The sequence below is a fragment of the Pongo pygmaeus genome, chromosome 12, assembly GCF_028885625.2.
Source record: "Pongo pygmaeus isolate AG05252 chromosome 12, NHGRI_mPonPyg2-v2.0_pri, whole genome shotgun sequence".
Taxonomy (NCBI): Eukaryota; Metazoa; Chordata; class Mammalia; order Primates; family Hominidae; genus Pongo; species Pongo pygmaeus.
The window spans coordinates 52,807,872-52,835,170 of NC_072385.2; the positions used below are offsets into that span (position 1 = coordinate 52,807,872).

The window sequence follows — 27,299 nt, forward strand, 5'->3', positions numbered from 1 at the left end:
CTCCACAATTTTAGAAGGGCCCACTGATTCTCATGGCAAACATGAGTAAAGGATATTTCATGACCCTGAAATCTTCCAAACAAAGAAGAATACATCCTTCTGACTAGCCTTCCTTAGTGAAGCTCACAAAGAGACTACAGAATGGATTCATTCCACATATGCCATGACTTTCAGTCCCAATGGGAAGAAAGACTGAGAAATAAAGAAATAAAAATACCATTTTCACTTCTCAAGTTTAGACCACAATTGAAGATATATCTGTGCTGTGGAATTTCTGGCTCACATAAAGAATAAATAAGTCCTTTGCCCAAAGCTGGTTAATATTAAGAGGCCTTAAGTGGGCACATTTTTATTTCCCTAAAATCCAATCCCCCCTGCCTTCAGAATTCATGATTACAATGAAAGACATTAGATTAGAAAGTCAATTTACTCACCATGGAGGAATCACTGCTTCCACTCCCGATCGGAGCTCCCTCAGCACAGGTTGGGAGGTGGGTAGAAAGTTGACTAGCCCTGCCCCCATCTATGACATCACAATCTACCTCATAAAAGGTAGTGAAAGTGCTCTGAACTCCTGTCTGATTTCCGAGAGATACAGAAAAGAGAGAGTGAGAGAGCGAGCAAAAGAAAAAAAAAAAAAAAAAACGTACCCTACTTGGGAAGGGATTAGGGAGTGGAAGAGGGAATGGGTAATTGGGAAAAAAGAGGTATATGAAGGAATTACGTGCTGAAAGAGACACACATATGGGCTTTCTTGACATTAAGCGGCCTGGCCATTTGGATTTCTCATTGGCTCTTGAACAGATAAAGGAACCATATGGGAGGAGAATGAAGATGCACCCTGCCTTGTCAGGCACTGAAAGGGACAACTGTAGTGGGGCTCAAAGGGGGTGAATCCCCTATTTAAAGTGTTGAAGATCACCAAGAGAGAAGGCAAGGGCTGCAGCTCTTAAAGCCTGGAACGGTATGTGGGGAATCCCTGATGTCTTTCTTGGAAGTTCCATCGCCCTGCTGTGTGACCTTCCTTAAGCCTTTGGCCTCTGCATATCCAACCTCTGTACATGGTCCTCTACTAAGGGGATACTTACCTCTTTCATTGGGATCACTGAATGACTAATGCATTCATTGTTGCTACAATTGCAACTCTTTCGACTGTTCCTTTTAACCCAAGGGTGGATTGTGTGAAGGGCATAATTTAAAGGATAAGCCAATAACCAATGCCCTTTTCTACCTTTAGAATCTTTTCATAAGATTCTTTCAATATAAAATATCACTGACAATCTTGACTTTTTCTGTGTGTATCAAATATACAACTAAAAGGAGTAGTTAGAGTTCATCTTCAGAACTGTAGAAAAAATCAAATGGCAAGTTTTCTGCAATCATAAAAAAATGCACTGTCACTCTCAGAGGTCAAGTTACATGACCAGTGATGCCAACTGACCAAAATGTTTTTGTCATGGACGATTTCTGCTCTAGTCGTAGCTTTATTTACCAAGTCTAGTTTTCGTAGAAAAACAAGAAAAGGCATGAGAATAGTATGTAGCGCACTAAAGTATTTTTTTTTCAAATGAAAATTTAGGAATTTAAAATAGAATACTCAAAGTTATTGATTATGGTAAAACAAAAGTAACAGACACTATTGAAGAGCAGGCACATCCTGAAACCATCTACATAAAGTCAGGCCTTCATCTGCCTAGTGGAATACATGAAAAGTGAAACCATCTCTTTCCACAGAAAAAAATTTAGGAAACCTAGACATTCAAAACAATAGCTTGCAAATGATGGCATCATAAATGGGTAAAAACCGAAGCCTGTTTCTATATACAGATAAACAAAAATCTTAATTTGGGATTAGTTTTTCTGTTTTAAGCCAATATAATTCTATTTCTAAGCCCGTCATTCTTAGCATACTAAATAACATAAGTGTATTACAATAATTGCAATTTAAAATTAAGCAAAATTGGCAGATGAGAGAGCAGTTTGAAACACAGAAGCTACTAAATTCAAACTGATTATGGATTTGGCAACATCATGTCCATTTTTCACTTCAAAATAAATGTTAGAGACATTTAAAGAATGTCTTTAAAGAATTAAAGTAAATAGAAAAGAAAAAAAAGTCTTGCATATAAAAAGATGGGTGTTTTGCCTATATTTGACTTTTTCTGTACTTAACAGAAGAGACAATGATACTCTGCATATATTTTCCTTGCTGTATCATTTATTATTTTTATTTTCAACAATTCTAAATCTAAATTCAAATTCTATATTCAACAGCTTTTTTGTGTGTGAGATTTTGCAATTAATGGCCCTATGAAGTTTTATTCTCTCTCCACTTTTACATATTGGATCATTGACTAGTTGGCTTATCTTTGATTTTTTTATAACAATCTCATTTGGTTTTATAAGTTAGGGATCTTCTCATTTTTCCCATTGTAGGAAATAAATTAGTCATTTAGCACAATTTCTCAGTTTTAAAAATTATTACATATTAGGAACTTACTTGGATCATCGCATAAACAATTTAAAGGACATTAAGATTAATGATGTAATTGTCCATTCTTCCAATAAACACCTTAAGTTTTTACTACCCAATACAGATGGTACAATTCTCCCAGCATTAAGATATTAAAATAAAAATGGAGTTAAACACTTTTAAAATATTGAAATAAAACAAACAACTTAGATTGTCTATTGGCATTTCTTATAATTGCCTATTGTCTCTTTGGAAATGGAGCATGACTTCAGGAACCCAATGCAAAACTAGGCTGCATCAAAAGGATGCAGAGTGGTGAACTGTGCTGACCTCTGAGGTGAATTTTGTATGATTGATTGTGATATTATAATAATGCCTTTAGATATGATATTAGTTAAAGTAATAAAACTGCCTTTGATACAGGATGCAATGCCAGGATCAGATAATTTTCAAATCTTAGGATCTAGCCTCTTGACATTTTTCATGAAACCTAAGCTCTACTCCAACTGTAGATCAGCTGTATACTTCCCATGATATTTCAGAAATGGGTAAGTAGCCCTTTAAGACAAGATATGAAGTGTTTGCAAGATTTCAGTAGTCAAGACTCCATTATTATAGTCACGGTTGTAATTTCATTCTGACCAGACAGATGTAGGGCTGGTCTCAAATTTTTGTTTGAGGTTAATAAAAAGTTGTTTAGCTTCTTAGCACAAAAGATTGAGAAAAGTCAGGTGGAATAATATGTGCATTCCAAAAGAACAATCTGCAGATGCATTCGTCATGGAAGACAAGGTCAGGCATTTTTTTCATGTAAGTTGACCAAAATGTTATAATTGAAGAGAAATACCTCAATAAGAGGGGCTCCAATAAATGTGGATAGCAGCAGATTCAAATTGGAAGTTCTCAGATAAAAGGATGTTTTGATTTTGTTTTATGGTAGCGTCTCACATACAGAAATTTGGGCTGACAAACGTACATGGTTCTTAGAAGACGATGTTGACCATAACTTCTCCAGGATACTCTCAGTTGCAAAAGAGATTTGCCAAAGAAAATGGATGAAAGAGGTCAAGAGACAGGTTGTTCCGACTTGACAGGACATCTAGCCAGAGTTCCAGTCAATTTCATTATCAGAAGGCATCTGCACAGATGAAGGTATTCAGAGAAAAGTAATAAAACAAGATACAGCATTGATGATAAAAGAAAAGATTAAAAGTCTAAATTAAGAAAGCTTGCCTTCAAGAAAATAGAATTAGGATGAAGTCTTTGAAATATATTTATAGCCCAGAAGGAAAATTACTATTTAAGATAGAGTAAGACAGTGTGTTCTGATGCAGTAAAAGAAATCTGAACAAAGAAACTCCACATTGCCCATCCGGAAACTTTCTTATTTGTAAGATACATGGGCCATAAAGTGGCACATATTTCTCTTCTAAGGGCTGCACTCAAGGCCATATTTTATAAATGATTTAACTTAGGCTAGAAAAAGCACTTGACAAAATAATCTGCAGGGACAGAATGTAGACGACACTAAGTTAAACACACTTTTATTTCTAGAATATAGTAAACCAAGAAAACAATGAATGCACAGAGATAGCCATCAACAGATACTCTGCTATTCTAGCTGAAAACCCTATTTCAGTAAGCTGAGAAACTAAATGGAAAAAAAAATAAACATAGACTACACAGTCTAATAAAAACATAATGGACAGAAAAATTTATCCTTTTCCTGAAAATTATTTGGTATTAGAGATAAAGTGACTTTAAATTCCCCAACTCAATCAAAATATATCACCGTGCCTTTTACAGAGTAAGGATGCAATGGAAATGTTGAATTCAGTGAATCAGAAAATAATCTTATGTGAACAAGAAATAAATGCAGCTCTTTGAATCTCTGATTGTTTGCCATTGGAAATTAGAAACAACTTATGGAAACTGATCTATTTTAAGAAAAAGAAAAATATTATTGTCAAAATGTTATCAAATCCAGTACTTAATAAAAAAATCCTGACTTAGTTTTGCTATGGATTCTATCTTATTTTTAACCAGTTAAGGTAATGGAAAGATGTGTAAAATCAATGACAAAATCCCCAGATAATCTTTAGCATATGATTTTAATATCCCTTCTCTTTTACCTATTCATATTATATCACCTTGTTCACATATCAACTTTTTTCTTCAACAGACTTCAGTCCAGGAATTCCTGGGGTAAGCCCCAATAGAAACAAGAAAAAAAAATCACAATGCATTTAAGTAACCAATTCTAAATAATCTGTTTCTTGACTAGAGCTGAGAACTGAAAAATTCAAGTGTTTACAGGGGCTGAATTTACAGACACCATTTCTAAATAAAGGTCTTCACTCAACACTTTGGCTTCCCATAATTATTTGGTTCAATGTAAGGAAACATTACATTGAATGTATTTGGATTTGCTCTTACAGATCCAAAACTGGTTCAAAACTGGGGAGAGGGTAGCTTTTAAGACACTTCTCAAAGCAATAATAATTTGAAACATTATTTGAAGTATTTTTAAATTATTTTAAAAAATCTTGGAATGAAATCAGACCGTTCTCATATATGAACAAGTAAGGAAAATTAGGATACGTCTTATGGGGAAGCTTTATAAAATAATACTTCTTAAATAGGTTTGTCTGGGTTTTACACATATCCCAAGATACAGTCATCCCTTGCTATCCATGCGGGATTGGTTCTAGGACCCTAGCAGATACCAGAATTCAAGGATGCTCGAGTCTCTGATATAAAATGGCATAGTATTTACATGTAACCTACACACATCCTCCTGTATACTTTAAATCCTCTCCAGATTACTTATACCTATTATGATGCAAATGTTATATAAATATTATATAAATACTACATTGTATTTTATCTGTACTATTTTTATTGCTGTATTGTTACTTTTATTTTTTTCCAAATATTTTCAATTCCAGGTTGGTTGCATTCTCAGATATAGAACTCACAGATACAGAAGGCCAACTGTATATGCAATCACCTCCCCTCATCCAGGTACCTCCCATGTGTCCAATTTCCAAGTTTTCAAAAAGTATTACTGTTAATTGGCTGCTAAATCATTCTCAGAATATTAACTGAAATCTAAGGCATTAATTGATAATAAATTAAGTTGTCAATTATTTACCTTTCTTCTTTTAATTAGAGCATCTCAAAACTTGAAAAAATTCTAAGACCCAAAGGAATGAAATTTTACTGATTGAATGACAAGTAATGACACTGATATCTCAGGGGACACTCTTCTTAAAGCTACTAACTCCTATTGTTACAAGCAGTAATGCCCTCAAACTAAAATAGAAATTACTCGTCAGCCCACAAGTTTAGGTGACACAATCAAATCCATCCACAGAGTAGATCAAATTAAGGTCAATCCATGTCTCCAGTTAAGGTAAGAAGTGTTATTTGCTTGATTTGCATCCTAGCTTTGCCACAAAACAGTATGTTTTCTTATTTTAAAATGAGTATATTGGAACACGGTATTTCCGTATGCATTAAACAATTCAGTTAGATAACCAACTGCTTTAATTCCATCAATGAATAACTGATTTTTTTTAATGGCCATAATTGATTATATTGGTAAGTTTAGGGTGACCATCACAGAAAATGTAACTGAAGAGCCACTTCCTATAGTGGAGCAGTATACCAGACTCCTTTGTACAAGACTGTCTGAATTCAGAGAACATACACAGGTGCAGTGCAAAAGACACAAAGCTTTCTATGATGCCCAGCACCCAAAGAAATTTTTACTTTTCTTATTAAAATTCCTATTAATTTCCCATTTCTTCCAAAAATAACGGTCTTGAATTGGTAGACTGTCACTTTTAACACTCTGGGGGAATGAATGTTCAGTGAAAAAACCATATAAAGGTTATTTCCCTCTGAGGGTGTCTATAATTTGGGTTGTGCAGAAATCAATGACCATTCATACTGGTATGAATGTACTAAGGAAGACTTAATGCAGGAATCAGAATTTAAATGGTTATAGTTTCACTATCAACAGATTGGGGAATGGGTTTTGGGGAAAATATGGAATCATGCAACAACTCATTTTACTAGCAAAGTGTATGCAAAGAACTACTGCCATTCTGTAAATGGTTATAACTACTCATTTCATTTTCTTAGTCACAATTTCTCCACTATGCCTAACATCCAGATTTACAATCTGAAGTTTGTTTTTATCTTGCTCTCTCTAGGTTTGGACACTGCAACTTTTCCTACATAAGGGAAGGTCCTTTAAGCATGGAAGGTCTGGATAAAATTATTTTGAACTGCTATGAATTCCTAGAACATATACCCTTTTGTTCAAATGAAACACTAACATGCATTCCAAACCCAAATTGAAATAGCTAGCACTTTAGATTTTTTTCATTACTGTTACACTTTGATGATCATGAAGAATTGACTATAGACAAAATAGAAGATATAAAAATTAAGAAAAAAAGGTTGCTTAATGTACAGGTCTACACAATTAGATGCAATTCTTGTTTCAATGGCTGTTTTAGCTCATTACAAAATACTGGCACTTTTTAAAAATAAAAGGAATAAACCGCTCTTCAAATACAACATAATTCTCATCTCAACAAACCATATATATATTATTGTACAAAATATATCCCACATTTTCTTTTCCCTAATTTGTATTGGATCAGATAGTTTATACTTATCAATCTTGTTCAGTTCCTGACCACTTCACTAAGGTTTATTGAGGGTGTAAGAGTAAATATCAAATCAATCGTGCTCTGTGTTTGTATGTTTGTATACACATATGCATCTTTGAATATATGCCACTGTCAGGTAGAATTGATTTGAATATTATCAGTTTCCAATATTTTTAGGAATGTATTACCTATACCATGAATATTCATGTTGATTGTAATTAGAGTCCAATTTTTTAAAATAATGTGAAACATGGGCAATAAGAATTACTGTAATTGACCCCTCAGTCTCCAGTCTTCTCTTTACCAATTCAAATCCTACCAGTGTCACAAGTTAAACTTGCTCACCTTGTCAAACCTCTCCCCTAAACTCAGTTGAGAGGCATTCGGATTTGGAAAAGAGATATTTAAATGGCAAAGAACAAAAGTACATATTAGGGCAAGCTTCTCAATCTCTCAGGAATAGGTCAGTAATCCATTCATTCAGCCCAAGGACTTAAGCAACTAGCATTCCTCACCTCCAGACTTGACTCAAATATTTTGTTAATATAAAGACATTTATATGTAATAAAATCTATTAAAATTTGTACCATTTTTGTGTACATTTGGCCATAAATTACATCCTCGTCTCTCCTGAACATCGAATTCCTGATCAAAGTAGGGTTATTGTTGTTATGTTCTGACTTCATTGTTATAATGAGGCTCCTGTTATCTTTTAACTTTAAAAAAACAGTTTAGGTAGGCTTTATTAGGTTTATCAGAATGTTTGATATTCAGTATGCATAATTTAAAAGTCCTACATTAGTATTTCTAATATTGTTCAGAATCATAGGCTATGTATAAATCTTTGGGTACCTAAAAAATATTAAAGGTCATGGAATGATTTTTGTTTTTCCAGATCCATGTATACATCTCCATTTTTAACTTTAAAGGTGCTGATTAAACCCTGTGAAACCTAGCAAACAAAAATTAGTCAAAAACATGATAATTAAATATACAAGTAATACCCATATTATGATACTGGAACATATTTGTATTCAAAATAGTATTTACATACTAAAAATATATATGGCTTAACTTTTCTTCCATAAGATAATGCTGTCACATTTAATGGACATTACTTGCACTAAACTAATTTATGACATGTTATCTTTAACTTTCTCTTTTTTCTTTTCTTCTACCTTCTTGCTTTATGCCTCTTCTCTTCTACCCCTCCCCTCATCTTTCTTTCTGCTTTCAATATTCTTTTTTTCAAAAAAGCCTGTAAACTGTCTTAAGAATTTAAGCAAACATTAAACTAAGCAAATAAATAAAGCCAATTTATAGACAGTTTAATCTTCTGAAACTCAGTTTCCTCTACTTTCACTTTAACAATTCTATCATATTTTTTCTTTTCCATTACTCCCTTAGTAACCAGGTTAAGCTGAATTGGCTCACAAATGCATTTTCTTTTTTGAGATTTAATAAGAATGTCACTTTTTGGTTGAGACAGGTTTAAGCCAATGACAAAAAAACCTAATTGCCAGGTAGAAAACCAATGGTATTTCTTAGATAGCAGTTGTGTGGATGAGCATACACAGAAACACATCCTGGACTGCTTTATTTCTCTAGATCGCCATCATGACACCTGGAGAGCTTTTGTATCCATTCTCCTCCGTGACCTGTTGAATTATCTGTCCCCACCTCTCAAGCCAAAAGCAGACACAACACAAGAGGCCTTTCTCAGTCTGTATACATAGAATCACATAAAACAAAAACACGCTGACATAAGACATAATTGTGCATTTTGCTTAACATATGTTCATCATGCCAGCATAAGACTAAAAACGTGGCTCTCTGTTTTGACATCAAAATCATTTTTCTTGGCAAAATGGAAATAATATGTCCAAATCTCTTCTGTTTGGGTAGAGAGGTTGACTTCTAACAAATGTAACTTTCCTGGGGGCTTTCATATATTTCAGAGAAGCCATGGCTTTGAATCCCATGTACATAAACACAGGGAAAAAAGAAAGAAGATTTAAGTATTTCTTTTTTGATTGTACATTAAACTATGATGGCTTCTTCTGAAAAAATAGCAACTTTGCCATGCCATATGACAGAATAAATGGGTGTAATTTTCTTGGCAAAATCATTGAAAATGTGTGTGTATGGGGTCTCACATTCTTGACTCTTTCAGAACTTTGAAAGCAGTCATTTGTGGCTATTTTGCACAGTAAGCATATTCATTTTTTTTTCTCCATTGGCCATCAGTGAAGGAGCATGAAGAATAAGATGGAGGCAGAATTGGCAAAGACAGCAGACTATAGATGTAGGTGTGGCACCAAACAGCAATCAAGCTTGGAATAAATCATGAGGAAGCCAAGAGCAGGCCCATGACAGAGCATATATAGCAAACCTTTTATAATGCATTTGCCTCAGAATTATTATCAAGTTGTACAACATTCTTCTAAAAGAAGCCTCCTCCCATGCAAGGATTTATGAACTTTGCCAACAAGACTCAAAGAAGGGAACAGGCTTCTTGATGGTGTTCCCAATCTCAAACACCTCTATAAAAGCCAACAGTGCAAGTGATAAAAGCCAGTGATGGTTTGGACTACATCTAAATGAGGAAAAGACAATGGAAATGAAGCTTTGGAGGCAGTGACAAACAATGGGTACTGAGAGGATGATGGAGAGCGGCTCTGCTAGTAAAAATTGCCCAGATGAGGTTGTGGAGTGTGAGATCCACAAAGATGCTTTGCGCATCCACGTAAATAATAAGATTGGAAAGTAACAAATGAAAGCACACAAGGCAAGCTGAACAAAAAGCACTCAGTTCCACAGGGGCTATATACAGATGGACATGAAAGCTGAGTGGTATGGGAAACTATACCATCAAGGCTGAAGATAAGAAAGGCAGCAAGGAAGATGCAATGATTTGATCACTTCTTGGCGAGAGAATCTTGGTAATTACCAGCTTGGCAGAAAGGACACATTGCAAGACAGATTGCTCTTGGTTGTTGAAGAATGTTGAAGCAGGATCATTTTGGAAATGCAAAGAGGTGACTGTGCTTTGGGAAGAGGCACAAAATAGCCAATTTACTGGGCTCTAGGTGGGACTGCATGAAACAGGCTTTCCAGATGGTGTCTCTATGCAAGCCAGATCAGTTCTTTTCCCAGCTATGTTTTCTGCAACTCAAACAATATGGGAACAAAAACAGTTGGGTTCAAGAATGATTTGTCCACATGTTTTTACCAAACGGCCAAACTTCTAAATTTCCAAAAATGGCTTCAGGAAGAACTGAGCTTTGTGACTAGTCTCATTTTCGTAAGGTATTCACCATGCTGATAATATTATGTGCCTGGTAATTACTCACTTGAAATGGTAGCATCATGTCTGACTGGGAAAAGAACTAAGGTGTCAGAGCCACATTTCTGGACTTGCAAATAATTTGCAACAAATGGCACCCTGTGTTGAGAGAAAGGGGTTGAGGGAGGAGAAGAAGCCAAGGTGAAGAACCTCAACACATATTTGGAAATCTTGCCAAGAAATTGTGATTCTTCTAATTATTCATTGAACTTATTTCTATGCATTTGATAAAAATGGACTAGATAATTATATTTTCATGAGAAAGGAAACACTGGAGTGATTGAGCAAAGAATATATCATTGTTAGTGTTCGACAATTATGTTAGTTTTTGGCAACAGCACATCAACCTGTATTAAATTCAAACATCTTCTGGCTTTCAAGGGTTACCGATAACCTAGTATGCATTGGAACCTGATGAATGAATTCCTATTGTTTTCATCATCTCTAACATGTGAACACAATCCACACATAGAGAGGCTGGCTCCTGAACAGAGAATGAAAATTACTAGGACTAACAAAAGGAAGTAGACTCACAATGAGTAAATATACAAAAGCCCCAAATAATTATAATAGTCACAGCTTGGCAATGAGTTTCCAGACTACAAAATTAGTTTTCTTGTGAAGAATGGAGATTTTACAAGGCTAGAATAAACACAGGGTAATTGGAAAATCAAATTGCTCTTTGTGAGTTATTGTAAGGTCTGGAATAATGGTGATAACATTTATTTTAAAAAAGCCCTCCCTATAAATCACTGTAGTTTGGTGTTTTTAGCAGTACTGTTGCCAAGAATGTTTGCCTTGGAAGTGCAACGGTGGGAACTTTACATTGTGAAGCCCAAGTCCAGCTTACCCCTGACACAATGAGCTCTCCTCCCAGATTCTGCACTTCTGCCTTCACCTTGCTGCAGATATTAAGCTGATGGCAATACAAGGCAATTCGTTGAAGGTAGGCTAATAAATCCTGCTTACATGCTGAATCAGGACACTATAAAACATTAAAAGAGTGATCTTGATTAGTAAGTACTCTTCAGTTTCTAACATGTGTTATAGAAAAGCTGCAGAAAGAAAAGGTTTCAGTGTCATATACCTTAATTACATTCATTTAACTTAACTTTTTCACAGTGCATTTTAGAAAGGCCACAGACTGTAGTTTAGAATGGTTGGCTCTACTTTAATAAAATTTTATCAGAAGAAGATTGAAGATATTCCAGAAAGTCTTCTTGGGACTTCTATACATGTTTATGAGTATTTTTACCTGCTGTCTTCTAAACTCCAAAGAAACCTAAATATTTTACAGTTTTCTTCAACTTTCACTATGTGAAATGTTATTTTAATGCAGAGGACCAACGGATGCTAAAAGTAAATCACTTTGTGTGGCACTCTCTGCCAAGCATAAGGGACAGTTTCAATCCACTTAGTTTGGGGAAGAAAATCAATTTGTTTCCTTTGTTCTCTAATAAATGTATCATTCACTTATAAAAAATCTATTACACTTTTTGGAATTTAATATTTATCACAATGTAAGCAACATAATAACCTGCCTTTAAGTCAGAGACTGAAATGGTTCATGACTACTGTAAGAAAAACAGATTTGATAGAATGTATCTGAAGCCAGCTGAAAGAAGTTCATAAGAGTAGCAACGGAGTCCTTTGATGGATGCACCGGAGTCAACTCTGGCTAAGGAGTTGGAATTTTCATTATGACCCAAGCAGGCGGGTGTCCATCAAGCACACACACAGCTTGGCAGAACACTTCTAGAGACATTGACATGACTCCTGAAAACATTTCTGAGGCTTCATTGCCAATGGCTACCGAGGAATTGAGATGCCTATATATTTCTTTTGCTATCAAAGGTTCAGCTTGAGCTACTTCCAGGCCATTTAATTGTTCTGTATCAATTTGGTACTTGCAAAGGATGTAAAATCACCAGATCCTTAATACTGTAAGAAATAAGTACCTACAGCCACAACTGAAGTATCTTATTTAGAATGAGAGGATGGGAGAAAGACTCTGAGCTAAGTTTCCCTCAAGCTCAAGAAAGGAAATTCTTTTATCAATACTGTAAAGCCAGTGATTACATATAACCATCCACTGAATAAACGATAAAGGGATATTTTTTATATTTAACACTTACCATTGTGGTATTTTTTCACTAACTGCATTTATCAAGAAAGAATTCCACAGCGATTGTTTTTAGCTCCTTACAAGTACTTCATACTGTAATATTTATCCTACTCCAGGGACCCATACACGGAAAGGAATTAACTTTAAAATGACATCTCCCCAGAGGGCTGACAAGGCTTTTGATACAAATACCTTGCAGCAAATTAAACTGAGAGTTCTATCTCAATGGAACAGTAATTAAAAATGCAACAGTCCATAAAAAGTTTATATGGCATGCATATCTCAAATCTTTATAAAATACTTTCTGGCAAAATAAATGTAACCAATCCAGTCCTTGGTAATATTCATTCTATTCTATTATTTAAACCAAAGCAGTTACAATACACATTTAAAAAGGCATGATGAATCAAGGAAAATAACTCCTAAATCATGGAAATAGGTGCAGAATTTGATAACATTTTTTTCTGAAGATTTCTTTATCAAAAATTGCAAGTTATTTCTTAGCTAATGACAATAATAATGTCACAAAGAGGATTAGGTTTAAACTTCATCTGTTTATTTTCAGTCACTGTGACATAGTAGCATTTAAATACTCTGTCACTGAATCTCAAAATAAATGTAGTATCCCGGGGGGTGTGTGTGTGTGTTTGATGTGTTTTTCACATATCAACTGTTTTGAGTTATGCTTCAGGTTGCACAGTTGAAAATAAAAGCCCCAAAGGTAAAATCAAAAACAAAAGTCACAACCAAAACTATTGAACTTGAGGGGCCTAAAGATGCCGAGAAATACTTTTGGTCATTGAGATTTAAAGTATAATGAAACAGCCATTCAAACTCCGCTCATTTTCACTCCCAAGAAGTCCTTCCTGACAAATTGGTGGGTGGCCAATTTCTGGTCACTCTACACATCCCAACTCTTCTCAACGTTTGCAGAAAAAGAATGTGGCCTTTTCTAGTTGGTAATTTTTTTGTATGCGTATTTTCAAGTAAATTCATTGTCTCTTCCCTCCTCTACATGAACTTTCTGGAATACTTACTGAAGTCTGTCAAAAAAAACCCCTCAGTTTATGCTGTGAAGCCTCATGGTTGATATTGCCCTGAAATTAGGCAATAGCAATGGGTTAACACTCAGCTCCTACAAATTGTGAGCGGCTCTCAAATTATCATAGTACTTGAGTTATCTCAACCAATAAGCGTTTCTCCAAAAGTCAAAAGTTAAAAAAATTTCTTGAATTAGCCATCTTATATGTAAAATAAAATTAAAATGAGAATTCGTTGACTCTTAAGTGCAATCCTGATAGTAAAATCATGTGGGGTTTTGTTTGTTTTGTTTTTTCAGCCTTTAAAGGTGTGTGAATTTGGTATTGACTTGAATGAAGGATGTTAGAGCCTGGGATGCTGAGGCAGTAAGTATTTAGAAGAGCAACCCTTATATGTAGGAATGAGGGAGGAAAACTACAATAAGCAACACAAAGACTCAAAAATCATCAGATCATCAGAGACTAGAACCATATATGGAGAAGGATGCAATTCTCTTTCAGTATCTCCAGCTTGCATCAATGTACTGCAGTATGCTAAGCAAATTCATGTTAATATTTCCATGTAGATAGTAGCATATATAATATTTTATTTCCAAAACTTATATTTTATGATACAATCCATCCAAAGTGGTTCAAACCGTAAACCACTATTGCTTATAGGGATAATCATTAGTTACCTGGAAAAGTCTACTAACTAAAGCACTCTTAAAAGAAATGGACCATAATTGCAACAAAACATTTAGAACAGGATTTTAAAGTTCCAATTCAAGCCAAATAAAATGAAAAGTATGGAAATAAACATTCAAGGTGAGAACTCTTTTAATGTATATCCTAGTTTGGTTTGAAAGCATTAAGAGATACTCTGAGAATTTCATTTATCTCTGATGCCTCTGAGTCTGGGTTAGAATAAAGCTGAAATCTGAAGGTTCTTGATCATGTGGAATAATCCCGTTTATGGTGGAGCATGTTATTATGAAGAATATCATTAGAGTGAGATCCATATTAAATAAGAAAAGGTAAAGTTCTAGTTTCTTATTTCTACATTTAAAAACATGATGTTCTCCCAGATTCCGCAACCTGTTTCTGCCCTTTGATCTCCGAATGCCCCTGACTGTCCTACCCGCAGTTTCCATTCTAGTCCTGGTAGAGTCCGCGACAACTTTTTAAACAAACCATCAAATCATGACCCATCACATCCCTAAAGCTCTGCTAATTCAGTTCCCTGACCACAAGGCAGGTTGCTCTTTTCCCTCCTTTATTCATTCTGTCAGTCAGTTAAAATGTGCAACCTAAATTTCCTGGGGGCAACAGAAAAAAAAAGTAAAGCAATAAATTAAATATATACTTTTTAAATGTGATAGGCACCATGAAGTAAACAAAAGAGGGCATTATGTAGGAATCTCTGAAAATATATTTAAACCAAGAGCCTAACAATGAAAATTTAAAAACCTGCTTTTCCCCCCTTCATTATGCAGTATAGTTGCCTTTCTGAATGGGGAAGGCTGGGACAATCCGTGACTCTTCAGGGCCTGATGTCTCCTAAGTAGTATGTTCTTTCTCAAGGAATTTTGGTCAGAAGCCTTAGCATTCTCTCCTGAGTTAAATCTACGTTTGCCACCAGCACAGTGTCAGGAGAGTCAGATACCAGTGTGTAAAATATCAGTGATTCTCCCCTCTGATTCATTCTTCAGAGGCATTTTATAGGGTGCATAAAACTAATTACAAAACCCAAGTGCTGATTAATGACTCCACTCAGCATGTGCCCACCCTTCCCTCTTCTATTACCTGATCAGCCACAGCGCGAGCTAATTTGTCCATTCGAGAACCTGCTTCGGCAATTTTCTTGGCAGCATTAATGACATCAGATGTATTTTTCAATGGGCCTTTGCCTCTGAAACAACATGTACAACATAATTAGAAATCCACTTAATGACGGGAAAGAGACCAACCTACCATATCCTTTTGTCCAGGAGTCTAGTGTTGTATTTTATTTGGCACTGGCTGCATTAGTCGAATTTTCTATATTTTCTTGCTTAACTCCAGTTTCTGTGTTAGTAGTCATTTTTAGAAATATTTTCCCATATTTTTATGTGCATGTTCACATTTTATCTTTCACATTAAGTTCTATAGTTTTAAACAATGGCCGATTATAAAAGATCATAAGAGAAATGAAAATTTTATAGTTGCTTACCATGTACCAAAAGCTCTTGTACAGACTACCTCATTTTGACTTTATAACAACTCTAGAAAATAGGTATCATCACTCCCATTTAGAAAATAAAATGAGCCCAAAATGATCTAGTAACTTATCCAAGCTTATACCGGTCATAAGTAAAAAATTCAAAATTTTAAGCAGACTCTAGCCAAAATAAATGCACATGCATTATCTTCCTACTCATGTCCAGCATATTTATATTCTATTATTTAAATTTTAAGTCCAGTTTGGCACTTTGAGAAGCAATTATCTCTTGCACATAACTGGGAACTGTTTGGCCAGAATTTCAGAGTTTTGTTGGCTTGTGTGCTTCCGATACTGATTTATGAAAGAACGTACAAAGCACTGAGTGACAGTAAATGTTTTTGTGCTTCCAAACCATCACCCTAATATTTTCATATAAGGTTTGCAATTAGGTGAAGTGTTTAATATGTCTTTTAAATATTTATTATAAGGGAAATGGAAATTATGCTGCATCATAAATCTTTAAACAAAATGTAGCATGTAATAACTTTTCTGTCCCTTATTGTGAGAGGTAAAGAATAAATTATGTTTATCATTTTTAGCATCGTTAATTAACCTGGTCTCTTTATGTGCATAAAAATCAATGTGTTTTTTAAGGCTGGAAGATTACATTCCTGTAGTTAGAAATGTGGTGAGCTGTACAGAAAAACTATTCAGAAGGGATTTATTCAGACCGTGTAGGGTTATACAGAGAGGGCAATGATTTCTATTGTTACATAATAACATTTTATAAAATAGAAGACAAAATGTCTTTCAGTAAACTAATGTAAATGAATGATATTTTGTTCCATTTCTCTACTAATTCACCTTCTTGGATTTTTCTACATTAGTCAGTATAAGTAAAATATACTGGGTTTGTATTAACGTTTAAATACAGAGACAGACACACAACTTAAGGTATTTCATTTTGTTGTAGTGACGTTAACTCTTCCACAAAGTACTTTGATTTTGCAGTTGCTACTTAGATTTTAAAATGTAGACAGTAATTTCATTTGTGAATTTTATGTAATATGGATGAGTTAAAGATTCTGTGACAATCTGTTTGCTATTCCCTAACATATTTTTATTAGCGCAAAATAAATGGTTTTTATTTTTTAAGGAACACTTGGATACAGAATCTGTCAATGTTTAATAATATTCTCATGATTGCATATTTCTTTGTAACTTCTAGACCTTAGAAAATCTATTTTCTGATGTTTACTCTGACACAATATTTGTTGTAACTTCATCTTAACCCATTCGATAAGACTGCATTCTGTTTGATTCTGCATTGCTAACAATTGTGTATTTCAAGAATTTCAAAGGATCTTGGAAAATGCTTCCTCATGAACGTTCCATAATAACTTCCAACAGCTGATTGATTCTGACAAAATGTTCCCAGTTAATGAAGAATGTCTATATAGACCCTGAATCTGCTTGATGCTCAGGCCCCCATATTGTAGATAAAGAATGAAAAGAAGCATGTCTTTTTGATTACACCAGAGAATACAGTTCATAGACTTACTAGTATGTTAGGAAAAAAGAAGTTTGAGACTTTAGAATTCATGTTGTAGACTCAATTCAAAATATTGGAGTTGCAACCTGGGTATGAGGGTATATTTCATAAAATTAGAGAGCAAAATAGAAGTTCCGAGATCAAATATTTTCTCATTTTCTAGTTGGGGAAGCTGAAATCTAGGGAGGAAGACAAAGTAACATGCCCAAATGACACTGCTACGCACAGAGAGAAACAGGATGGAAGTCTATGTGTCCTGAATCACAATTTAGTACACTTTTTTCTAAATATGATTCATTCTTATCAGCTAAAGTAACGTGCTCAGAGAAAAACAAGTAGCCTTAACTACATACATTAATACACAAGAAGTTACAAAAAACACTAATTAAATAGATGGCTCAAGAATTCAGAAAGAAGAGGTTGGAAAAAAACTAATAAAATACAAACAGAGATTCATGTGTCAGAAAACAAAACACTAGAAGTTATGAATAAATCCTAAACCTAGCTCTAAACCCAAAAGATATAGAAAATATATTTAGAATGCTATCAAGAAAAAATAGGAGAAAAATATCCAAAAGTAAAAAAGATAAGACAGCAATAACCTTAGAAAACAAAAAAATGTATCACAAAGCTGCTTTCTCAAATATATGTAAGTAAATGTGAAAACAGATGAAATAAGTTTCTAGGAGAATATAAATTATCAAAACGGACCAGAAAGGAGATTCTGAAAAATAGAAAGTCTAATTTCCATGGAAGAAAGAAAGTTGTCAGACAGAACTCATCAAAAAAAAAAAAAAAAAGAAAGAAAGAAAAAAAAAAATCAGTAAATCCAGGTGGTTTCTTACAGGAGTTAACTAAACCTTTAAAGAGAAGATAATCTCAATGCTATTTAAACTCTTCCAGAATATCAGAAGGAAAGTAATTTCATTAAGTCACATAATATTGATATTCCCAGAAGCAACTAAAACAAAACTATTTAAAGATGCTCACTGAGGTAGTACATACACACACACAAAAAGAAGAAAACCCAAAGAAATGACAGAATTGACATGAGTGCTGGAGTAGGCTTATACATACGAGAATTATTTGTTAGGTTTTTAAGAACTGGGCAAGCCAGTTGAAATGTTGGGAGCTTGAAATCTGCCATAATGGGAATATTTACTTCCTGGACATCAGCAAATGCTACAAAGTTCAGGGCTTTTTCCCCTGTAGACCGTCATCAGATCTTGAAAAAGCTCAAGGTAATAGTTACAACTAGTAGAGAATAAAGGTATTGTGACTTAGAAAAGGTTTATGAAGGTTTCTTAAGCTGGGTGATAGTTGTACAAGTTACTTTAATTAAAGTCGTATACTGACAGATGCCTCACACCTGTAATCCCAGCACTTTGGGAGGCAGAGGCTGGTAGATCACTTGAGCTCAGGGGCTCAAGAGCATCCTATAGTCCCAGCTACTCGGAGGCTGATGTGAGAGGTTTACTTGAGCCCAGGAGGAGGAGGAAAGTGGCATATTTATTTTTCTGTAGATATGTTCAGTCGTTTAGATGTTAAAATATATTCACTTTTTCTTGTCAAGCTGATGGTTATTAAAAAATTAATTTTCATTTCTGTTATGACAGAGGAGACTGAGTCTCTTCATTTATTAATCATTATTGATTTATATATTTTCTCTGAGTTCTTTTCAAATCTTTTGCATATGTTTCTATCGACTCTTTTTCTAAATTGCTTATCTAAGCTCTTCAGATATTTTGGGTTCTGATCTTTTGTTATATTGCAAATTACTTCTAGTCTTGGTCTATATGTTAGGTTTCTTTTTTTATAGTTTTTAAAATATAAATTTTAATTTTATTGTAGTCAAATGTATTCATCATTTACACTACAGTTTGTGCTTTTCATCCATTCTTTAAGAAGCTCTTCCTTATCCCAAGGTAACTGAAAATATCCTTCCATTTTATTCTAAAATTTTAAAGTTTCCTTTTTATATTTAGATATTAAATCCACCTAGAGTTTATGCCTTTTGTATAGGGTGAGATAGGAATCACACTCTTTATTTTTCCAACCAGTAACCAATTGTCCCTGGACAATACATTGAAAAGTTAATCCTTTCCCAAACAATTTTATTTTTAAATTTTATTCCCTTTTATCTTTAAATTCTGTATAAGTAAATGTATTACTATAAAATACAAACACAGAATGCAAAAATACCCAGAAAAATAACATGAGAAAAATTGTCAACTGTCAAATTCAATTGTCTAAATATTCATAAAAATTTGAACTACTAAAATGCAGTTAAAGTCATGTGTAAAATAAAGAAAATTATTTGAATCATCTGGGAAATCCTGAATATCTCATATGTGGTTCTGAGCATGATGCAACACCCTTCTAAGAAAGTTTCAAGGCCCAGGTTTCTTTAAATGAGCACAAAGTTAGTGACATGACCCAGTTTCCCCACATCATGAACAGAAGAGAAGGGAAATAGAAAAAAAATAGTTGTGCCATTTCTGGAGGTAGGGGACCAAAGTTACTCATTTCCTTTTGCTTACATAACAGAATGTGTGGCTGCCCTTACTGGTAGTTGAAGAATAACTGTGGAATAATAAACGTATCTTTAAAAGAGAAGACCTTGAATTTGGCTTATGTAGCAAGGGTAGCATTGTCTTTTAATGCTATCATTGCATAGGTTTCAAGTGGTTTCATAGGTTTCAAGTGGTTTCATAATGCTATCATTGCATAGGTTTCAAGTGGATTCTAAAGCTCCTTCAGACATCCGAGTGTCTATAGCAATTTTAACAGAATTTCTGTAATGATGGGCATTCTATAATTCTGCACTATCCAATATGGAGTCACTAGCCACATGTAATTATAGAACACTTAAAATATGGCTAGTGTGACTGAGGAACAAAGTTTAATTTTATTTAAGTTTGTCTTCTATTTTTAACTTTTTATTTTGAAATATTATAGATTCTATGGAAATTCAGAGATATGTATAGAAATGTCCTATTCACTCTTCTCCCAACCTTTCTCAATGTTAATATCTTATATGACTACAGTACAATAGCAAAACCAGGAAATTGATACTGGAAAAATCCATAGGAAATATTCATCTTTCACTATTTTTTATGCACTTGTGTAAGTATAGCTTCATGTAACTACTACAATTGAGACACAGAACTGTCCTATTACCACAAGTTTCTCTCATACTGTCTATACCATTTAACCCATCCCTAACATATTCCTAATCATGAATCTCTTCTCCACCTCTACAAGTTTGTTATGTCAGGAATGCCATCTAAATGGAATCATACAGTATGAAATATTTGAGATAACTGTTTTTCACTCAGGATAATTATCTAAAGGTTTATCCAAATCATTGCATGTATTTTTATTGCTGAGTAGTAGTCTGTGGCACAGATGTAACATAGTTTGCTTAACCATTTAACCATTTGCCCAATGAAGGACATTTGAGTAGTTTCCAGTGTGGGACTATTACAAATAATCCTGACGTAAATGTTTACGTATAGGGTTTGGGGTGAATACAAGTTTTTACGCCTCTGGATAAATGTCTGAGAGCAAAATATCTGGCTCCTGTAGTAAATCCCTTTTTAGTTTTTTTAGTTTTTTTTTTTTTCACTTTAAGTTCCAGGATGTGTATACAGAATGTACAGGTTACATAGGTTTACATGTGGCATGGCAGTTTGTAGCACCTATCAACCTGTCATCTAGGTTTTAAGCCCCGCATGTGTTAGGTATTTGTCCTAATGCTCTTCCCTTGCTCCCCAACCCTTGACAGGCCCCAGTGTGTGTTGTTCCCCTCCCTGTGTCCATGTGTTTTCACTGTTCAACTCCTACTTATGAGTGAGACCATGTGGTGTTTTTTTGTTCCTTTGTTAGTTTGCTGAGAATGATGGCTTCCAGCTTCATCCATGTCCCTGCAATTAATATGATCTCATTCTTCTTTATGGCTGGATAGTATTCCATGGTATATATGTGCCAGATTTTCTTTATCCAGTCTATCATTGATGGGCATTTGAGTTGGTTCCAAGTCTATGCTATTGTAAATAGTGCTGCAATAAACATACATATGCATGTGTCTTTATAGTAGAATGATTTATAATCCTTTGGGTGTATGTCCTGTAATGGTATTATTTCTGGTTCTAGATCTTTGAGTAATCGCCACACTGTCTTCCACAATGGTTCAACTAATTTACACTCCCACCAACAGTGTAAAAACATTCCTATTTCACCACAGCCTTGCCAGCACCTATTTTTTCCTGACTTTTTAATGATCGCCATTCTGACTGGCATGAGATGGTATCTCATTGTGGTTTTGAATGGCATTTCTCTAATGATCAGTGATGATGAGCTTTTTTTATATGTTTGTTGGCCACATAAATGTCTTCTTTTGACAAGTGTCTGTTCATATCCTTTGCCCACTTTTTGATGGTGGTGTTTTTTTTCTTGTAAATGTGTTTAAGTTTCTTGTAGATTCTGGATATTTATTAGACCCTTGTCAGATGGGTAACTTATAAAAAATTTATCCCATTCTGTAGGTTGCCTGTTCACTCTGATGCTAGTTTCTTTTGCTGTGGAGAAGCTCTTTAGATTAATTCGATCCCATTTGTCAATTTTGGTTTTTGTTACAATTACTTTTGGTGTTTTAGTCATGAAGTCTTTGCCCACGCCTATGTCCTGAATAGTTGTGCCTAGGTTTTCTTCTAGGGTTTTTGTTTGTTTGTTTTTGGTTTTGGGTTTTACATTTAAGTCTTTAGTCCATGTTAAGTTAATTTTTGTATAAGGTGTAAGGAAGGTGTCCAGTTTCAGTTTTCTGCATATGGCTAGCCAGTTTTTCCAGCACCCATTTATTAAATAGGGAATCCTTCCCCCATTGCTTGTTTTTGTCTGGTTTGTCAAAGATCAGATGGTTGTCGAGGCCAATATCCCTGATGAACATTGATGCGAAAATCCTCAATTAAACACTGGCAAACCGAATCCAGCAGCACATCAAAAAGCTTATCCACCATGATCAAGTTGAGTTCATCCCTGGGATGCAAGGTTGGTTCGACACAGGCAAGTCAATAAATGTAATTAATCACATAAACAGAACCAGTGACAAAAACCATGATTATCTTAATAGAAGCAGAAAAGGCCTTCGATTAAATTCAACATCACTTCATGTTGAAAACTCAAACTAGGCATTGATGGAACATACCTCAAAATAGCGAGAGCTATTTATGACAAACCCATACCCAATATCAAACTGAATGGGCAAAAGCTGGAAGTATTCCCTTTGAAAACAGGCACAAGACAAGGATGCCCTTTCTCATCACTCCTATTCAACATAGTATTGGAAGTTCTGGCCAGGGCAATCAGGCAACAAAAAGAAATAAAGTGTATTCAAATAGAAAGAAAATAAGTCAAATTGTCTCTGTTTGCAGACCACATGATTATGTACTTAGAAAAACCCCTTGTTGGCCTGGTGCGGTGGCTCAGGCCTGTAATCCCAGCCCATTGAGAGGCCAAGGCGGGCGGATCACAAGGTCAGGAGATCAAGACCATCCTGGCGAACACCGTGAAGCCCCGTCTCTACTAAAAATACAAAAAAAAAAAAAATTAGCCAGGCGTGGTGGCAGGCGCCTGTAGTCCCAGCTACTCGGGAGGCTAAGGCAGAAGAATGGCATGAACCCGGGAGGCAGAGCTTGCAGTGAGCCGAGATCATGCCACTGCACTCCAGCCTGGGCAACAGAGCAAGACTCCATCTCAAAAAAAAAAAAAAAAAAAAAAAAGCCTTGTCTCAGCCCAAAAAAACTCCTTAAGTCGATAAGCAACTTCAGCAAAGTCTCAGGATACAAAATCAATGTGCAAAAATCACAGGCATTCCTGTACATCCACAACAGACAAGCAGAGAGCCAAATCATGAATGAACTTCCATTCACAATTACTACAAACAGAATAAAATAACTAGGAATACAACTTACAAGTAATGTGAAGAATGTCTTCTAGGAGAACTACAAACCACTGCTCAAGGAAATAAGAGAGGACACAAACAAATGGAAAAACATTCCATGCTCATGGATAGGAAGAATCAATATTGTGACAATGGCCACACTGCCCAAAGTAATTTATAGATTCAATGCTATTCCCATCAAGCTTCCATTGACTTTCTTCACAGAATTAATAAAAACTACTTTAAATTTCATATGGAAAAAAAAAAGCCTGTATAGCCAAGACGATCCTAAGCAAAAAGGACAAAGCTGGAGGCATCATGCTACCTGACTTCAAACTAAACTACAAAGCTACAGTAACCAAAACAGCATGGTACTGGTACCAAAACACACATATACACCAATAGAACATAACAGAGACCTCAGAAATAACACCACACATGTTTTTAGCTTAAAAAAAAACTGTCAAACAATGTTTCAGTTTTATTTCATCTTAATGAAAATTTTAAAACCCATAGCTTACTTTATTTATACTCAATGGTGAATAATAAAAGCTTTACCTCTAAGACCAGGATCAAAGCAAGGATGCCTGCTCTTGCCACTCCTATTCAACATAGTACCGGAAATCCCAGCCAGTGCAATCAGGCAAGTTAAAGAACTAAAAGGCATTCAAATTGGAAAGGAAGAAGCAAAATTATCTCTGTTAACAGGTGACATGATCTTACATGTAGAAAATGCTTAAGATTCTTAAAAAAAAAAATTCTGGTAAAACTAATAACTGAATTCAGGCAAGTTGCAGGATACAAAATGTTTCTAGACACTGTAATAAAAAAATCCTAAAAGAAAATGAAGAAAATAACTCCATTTAGAACAGTATCAAAAAAATTAAATGTTTAGGAATAAGCTTAACCAAGGAGTCAGAAGACTTGCATGCTGAAAACTACAAAATATTGTTGAAATTACAAAAATAAATGGAAAGTCATTCAGTAAATGTGGATTGGAAGACTTAATATTAAGATGTCAATACTACTGAAAGAGATCTACAGATTTACTGTAATCCCTATCAAAATCCAAAGGCATTTTTGGCCAAAATTTAAAAATTCATCCTAAAATTCACATGGAATCTCAAGGCAACACAAATAGCCAAAGCAATCTTGAAAAGAACAAAAATTGGAGGCCTCACACTTTCTGATCTTAAAACTTACAATAATCAAAATAGTGTCATACTGGCATACAGACAGACATAGAGCCCAATGGAATAGAATGGAGTTCAGAAATAAATAGACCTTTATATATATATAAGGTCAAATGATTTTCCGCAAAAGTACTAAGATTTTTGCTAAGATTTGGGTCTTGGAAAAGGGCAGTGTTTTCAATAAATGGTGCTGGGAAAACTGGATTATCTACATGCAAAAGCAGCAGCAGTCCTCATGTTATACCTCATTTAAAAATTAACTAAAAATGGATGAAAGACCTAAACATAAGAACTAAAGTATAAAACTCGAAGAAGAAAACACAGGAGAAAACTTCATGACATTGGATTTGGTAATAATTTCTTGGATATGACACCAAAAGTATAAGCAACAAAAGAAAAAATAGATGTTGAATTTCAAGATTAAAAACTTTTGTGTGTCAAAGAACACTATCGACAAATAGTGAAAAAGAAACCAATAAAATGAGAGAAAATAGTAATTCTTTATCAGGAATTTGTAATTTCTGATAAGAAATTAATATCCAGAATATACCAAGGACTCCTACAACTCAACAAACAAAAAAGCAAACAACCCAACTAAAAAATGGGCAAAAAAGACTTGGATAGACATTGTTCCAAAGGAGATATACAATGCCAATAAGCATGGGAAAGATGTTCAACATAATTAATCATTAGGGAAATACAAATTAAAACCACCATGAGACACCACTTCGCATCCATTAGGATGGCTACTATCAAGAAAAAACAGAAAACAAGTTTTGGCAAGAATGTGGAGAAATTTGACCATGGTGGAAAAATTTGAACACTTGTGTACTGCTGGTGGGAATGTAAAATGGTGCAGCCACAGTGAAAAATAATATTGTGATTCCTCAAACATTTAAAAGAATTACTATATGATCCTGCAATTCCACTTCTGGGTATACACTTAAAAGAAATGAAAGCAGGAACTTATATACTTATACACTCATGTACAGTGCAGCATTTTTCATAATAGCCAAAAGGTGGAAGCAACCCAAGTGCCCACTAAGAGATGAGTGGATAAAGAAAATGTGGGTGGTATATGAATTCAATGGAACATTATTAAACCTTTAAAAGGAAAAGCATTTGAGTATATGCTACAATATATGCATGAACTTTGAAGACATTACGCTAAATGAAATAAGCCAGTCACAAAAGGACAAATATTATATGACTCAACTTATATGAGACACCTATATTAGTCAAATTCATAGAAACGGAAGGCAGATGGGGAGTTTACATTCAGTAAGTACAGAGTAACTGTTGAGGAAGATGAACACGTTCTGGAGATGGAGGGTGGTAATGGTTGCACAACAGTGTAAATGTACTGAATGCCATAGAAATGTACACTTACAAAGGATTGAGATGGTAAACTTCATGATGTATACCATAATAGAAAAACAATTTAAATAGTCATATATGGCTAGTGGCTACTGTATTGGACAGCACAAGTCAAAATGAGCTACAGTCATTTAGATAATGTGAGGTGGGGACTGAAACAAGAAACAAATGGCCAACAGCAAAACAAACAAACAAACAAAAAAACGAAAGAAAAAAAAAATCACATCCATGTAAGCGTCAGAAGTTTGAGTCTTCCTATCCGTGGAAGACAATATCGACAAGAAGACTGGCCACATTGGTTGTATCTCCCCATTTTAAAATTGCGACCCACAGCCCTTGTGTTTTCCTACCTTAGGCCAGATTTTCTATTTTGTGGGTTTTAAAAGATGCTATGGGTAATCTCATGTTCTTAATGCAGGAGCAATCATATTGTCCCATCTGGAGTATGTTTTTAGTTTCCTCGGAAAGAGCATCAAGCCATATAATTATCTCTGCTAATATAGATTCTTGAAACATTCTCTCTTTAGGACATAGGTAATTCTGATGCAAAGGTCAGTATCTGGAGTTTTTCCCATGAAGTGGTCACTCCAAAAAAGAAAGTCAAGGAAAAGTATTACCGCATTACTGCTGTCACATCACCGTTTATGAACTAATTCACATTTATTTTGTGAGAAGGTAATAAGTACTAATGTGAAAAATCTATGCCTCAGTATATTCTGAGTTAATATGCTTAGTATTCAAAATTCAAATTCTGAGTTAATCCAACTTATTTTTTATGCCTTCTCAATACCTCTAACATGTTAATACCAAATGTGACTCTCCAATAATGAGATATAGCGCATAAAAAGGGTATTTGCAAATGTATCGAACCATAAAAGTCACTTTTCAGAGGCTTCTGAATATGCTTGGGAAATTTTACTAATCAGCTGCATTTCACTAATCAGCTGAGGCAATATGAAGACAGCACAGTAGAACAGCTGAGTGAATCTGGGGAATTTCGAGAACTCAGGTGGAACTACAGAATCACAAGTTGAACTATTCCAGGTACTTTTTGGAATAGGTTGTAAGGTCAGATGTTAAACATGTACAAAATTAGGACAGAAGCCTAAAGGTCAAGAAAGGTAGCCTTGAAGAGCAAACACAAGGATTTTTATTTTGTGAAAACAGGAACTAACGAAACTTTTGGTGCAAAGGAAGCTGGATGGTTGCCCTTCACTGGGCAGATGTGGCCTGGATGAGTAGAGAATTGGATCTGAAAGACCAGTAACGCGCTCCCTAAGCTGAGGTACTGAGCATGTGAAGTAAGCCAGGAAATCAAGTTTGGGAAATATAGAATGATTATATGATTTTTGAGTCTAGCGCTCAGTATTTTACAGTCAGTCGTA

The 27,299-nt window shown here is 34.8% G+C and overlaps 1 protein-coding gene across 13 annotated transcripts in view; it reads right to left on the reverse strand.

Moving 5' to 3' along the window:
- Nucleotides 1–27,299, reverse strand: part of CTNNA2 (catenin alpha 2) — a 1,147,855-nt gene that overhangs the window by 29,091 nt on the left and 1,091,465 nt on the right. For 6 of the 13 annotated variants that reach the window (XM_054474847.1, XM_054474848.1, XM_054474846.1 and 3 more), the window contains 3 exons: nt 15,455–15,560; nt 11,355–11,489; nt 435–578 (listed from right to left, as the gene is read on the reverse strand). In XM_054474847.1, the coding sequence (XP_054330822.1) occupies nt 435–578; nt 11,355–11,489; nt 15,455–15,560 (385 nt within the window). The remainder of the gene's footprint in view (nt 1–434; nt 579–11,354; nt 11,490–15,454; nt 15,561–27,299) is intronic. The other 7 variants (XM_054474851.2, XM_054474856.1, XM_054474849.2 and 4 more) reach the window with 2 other exon arrangements.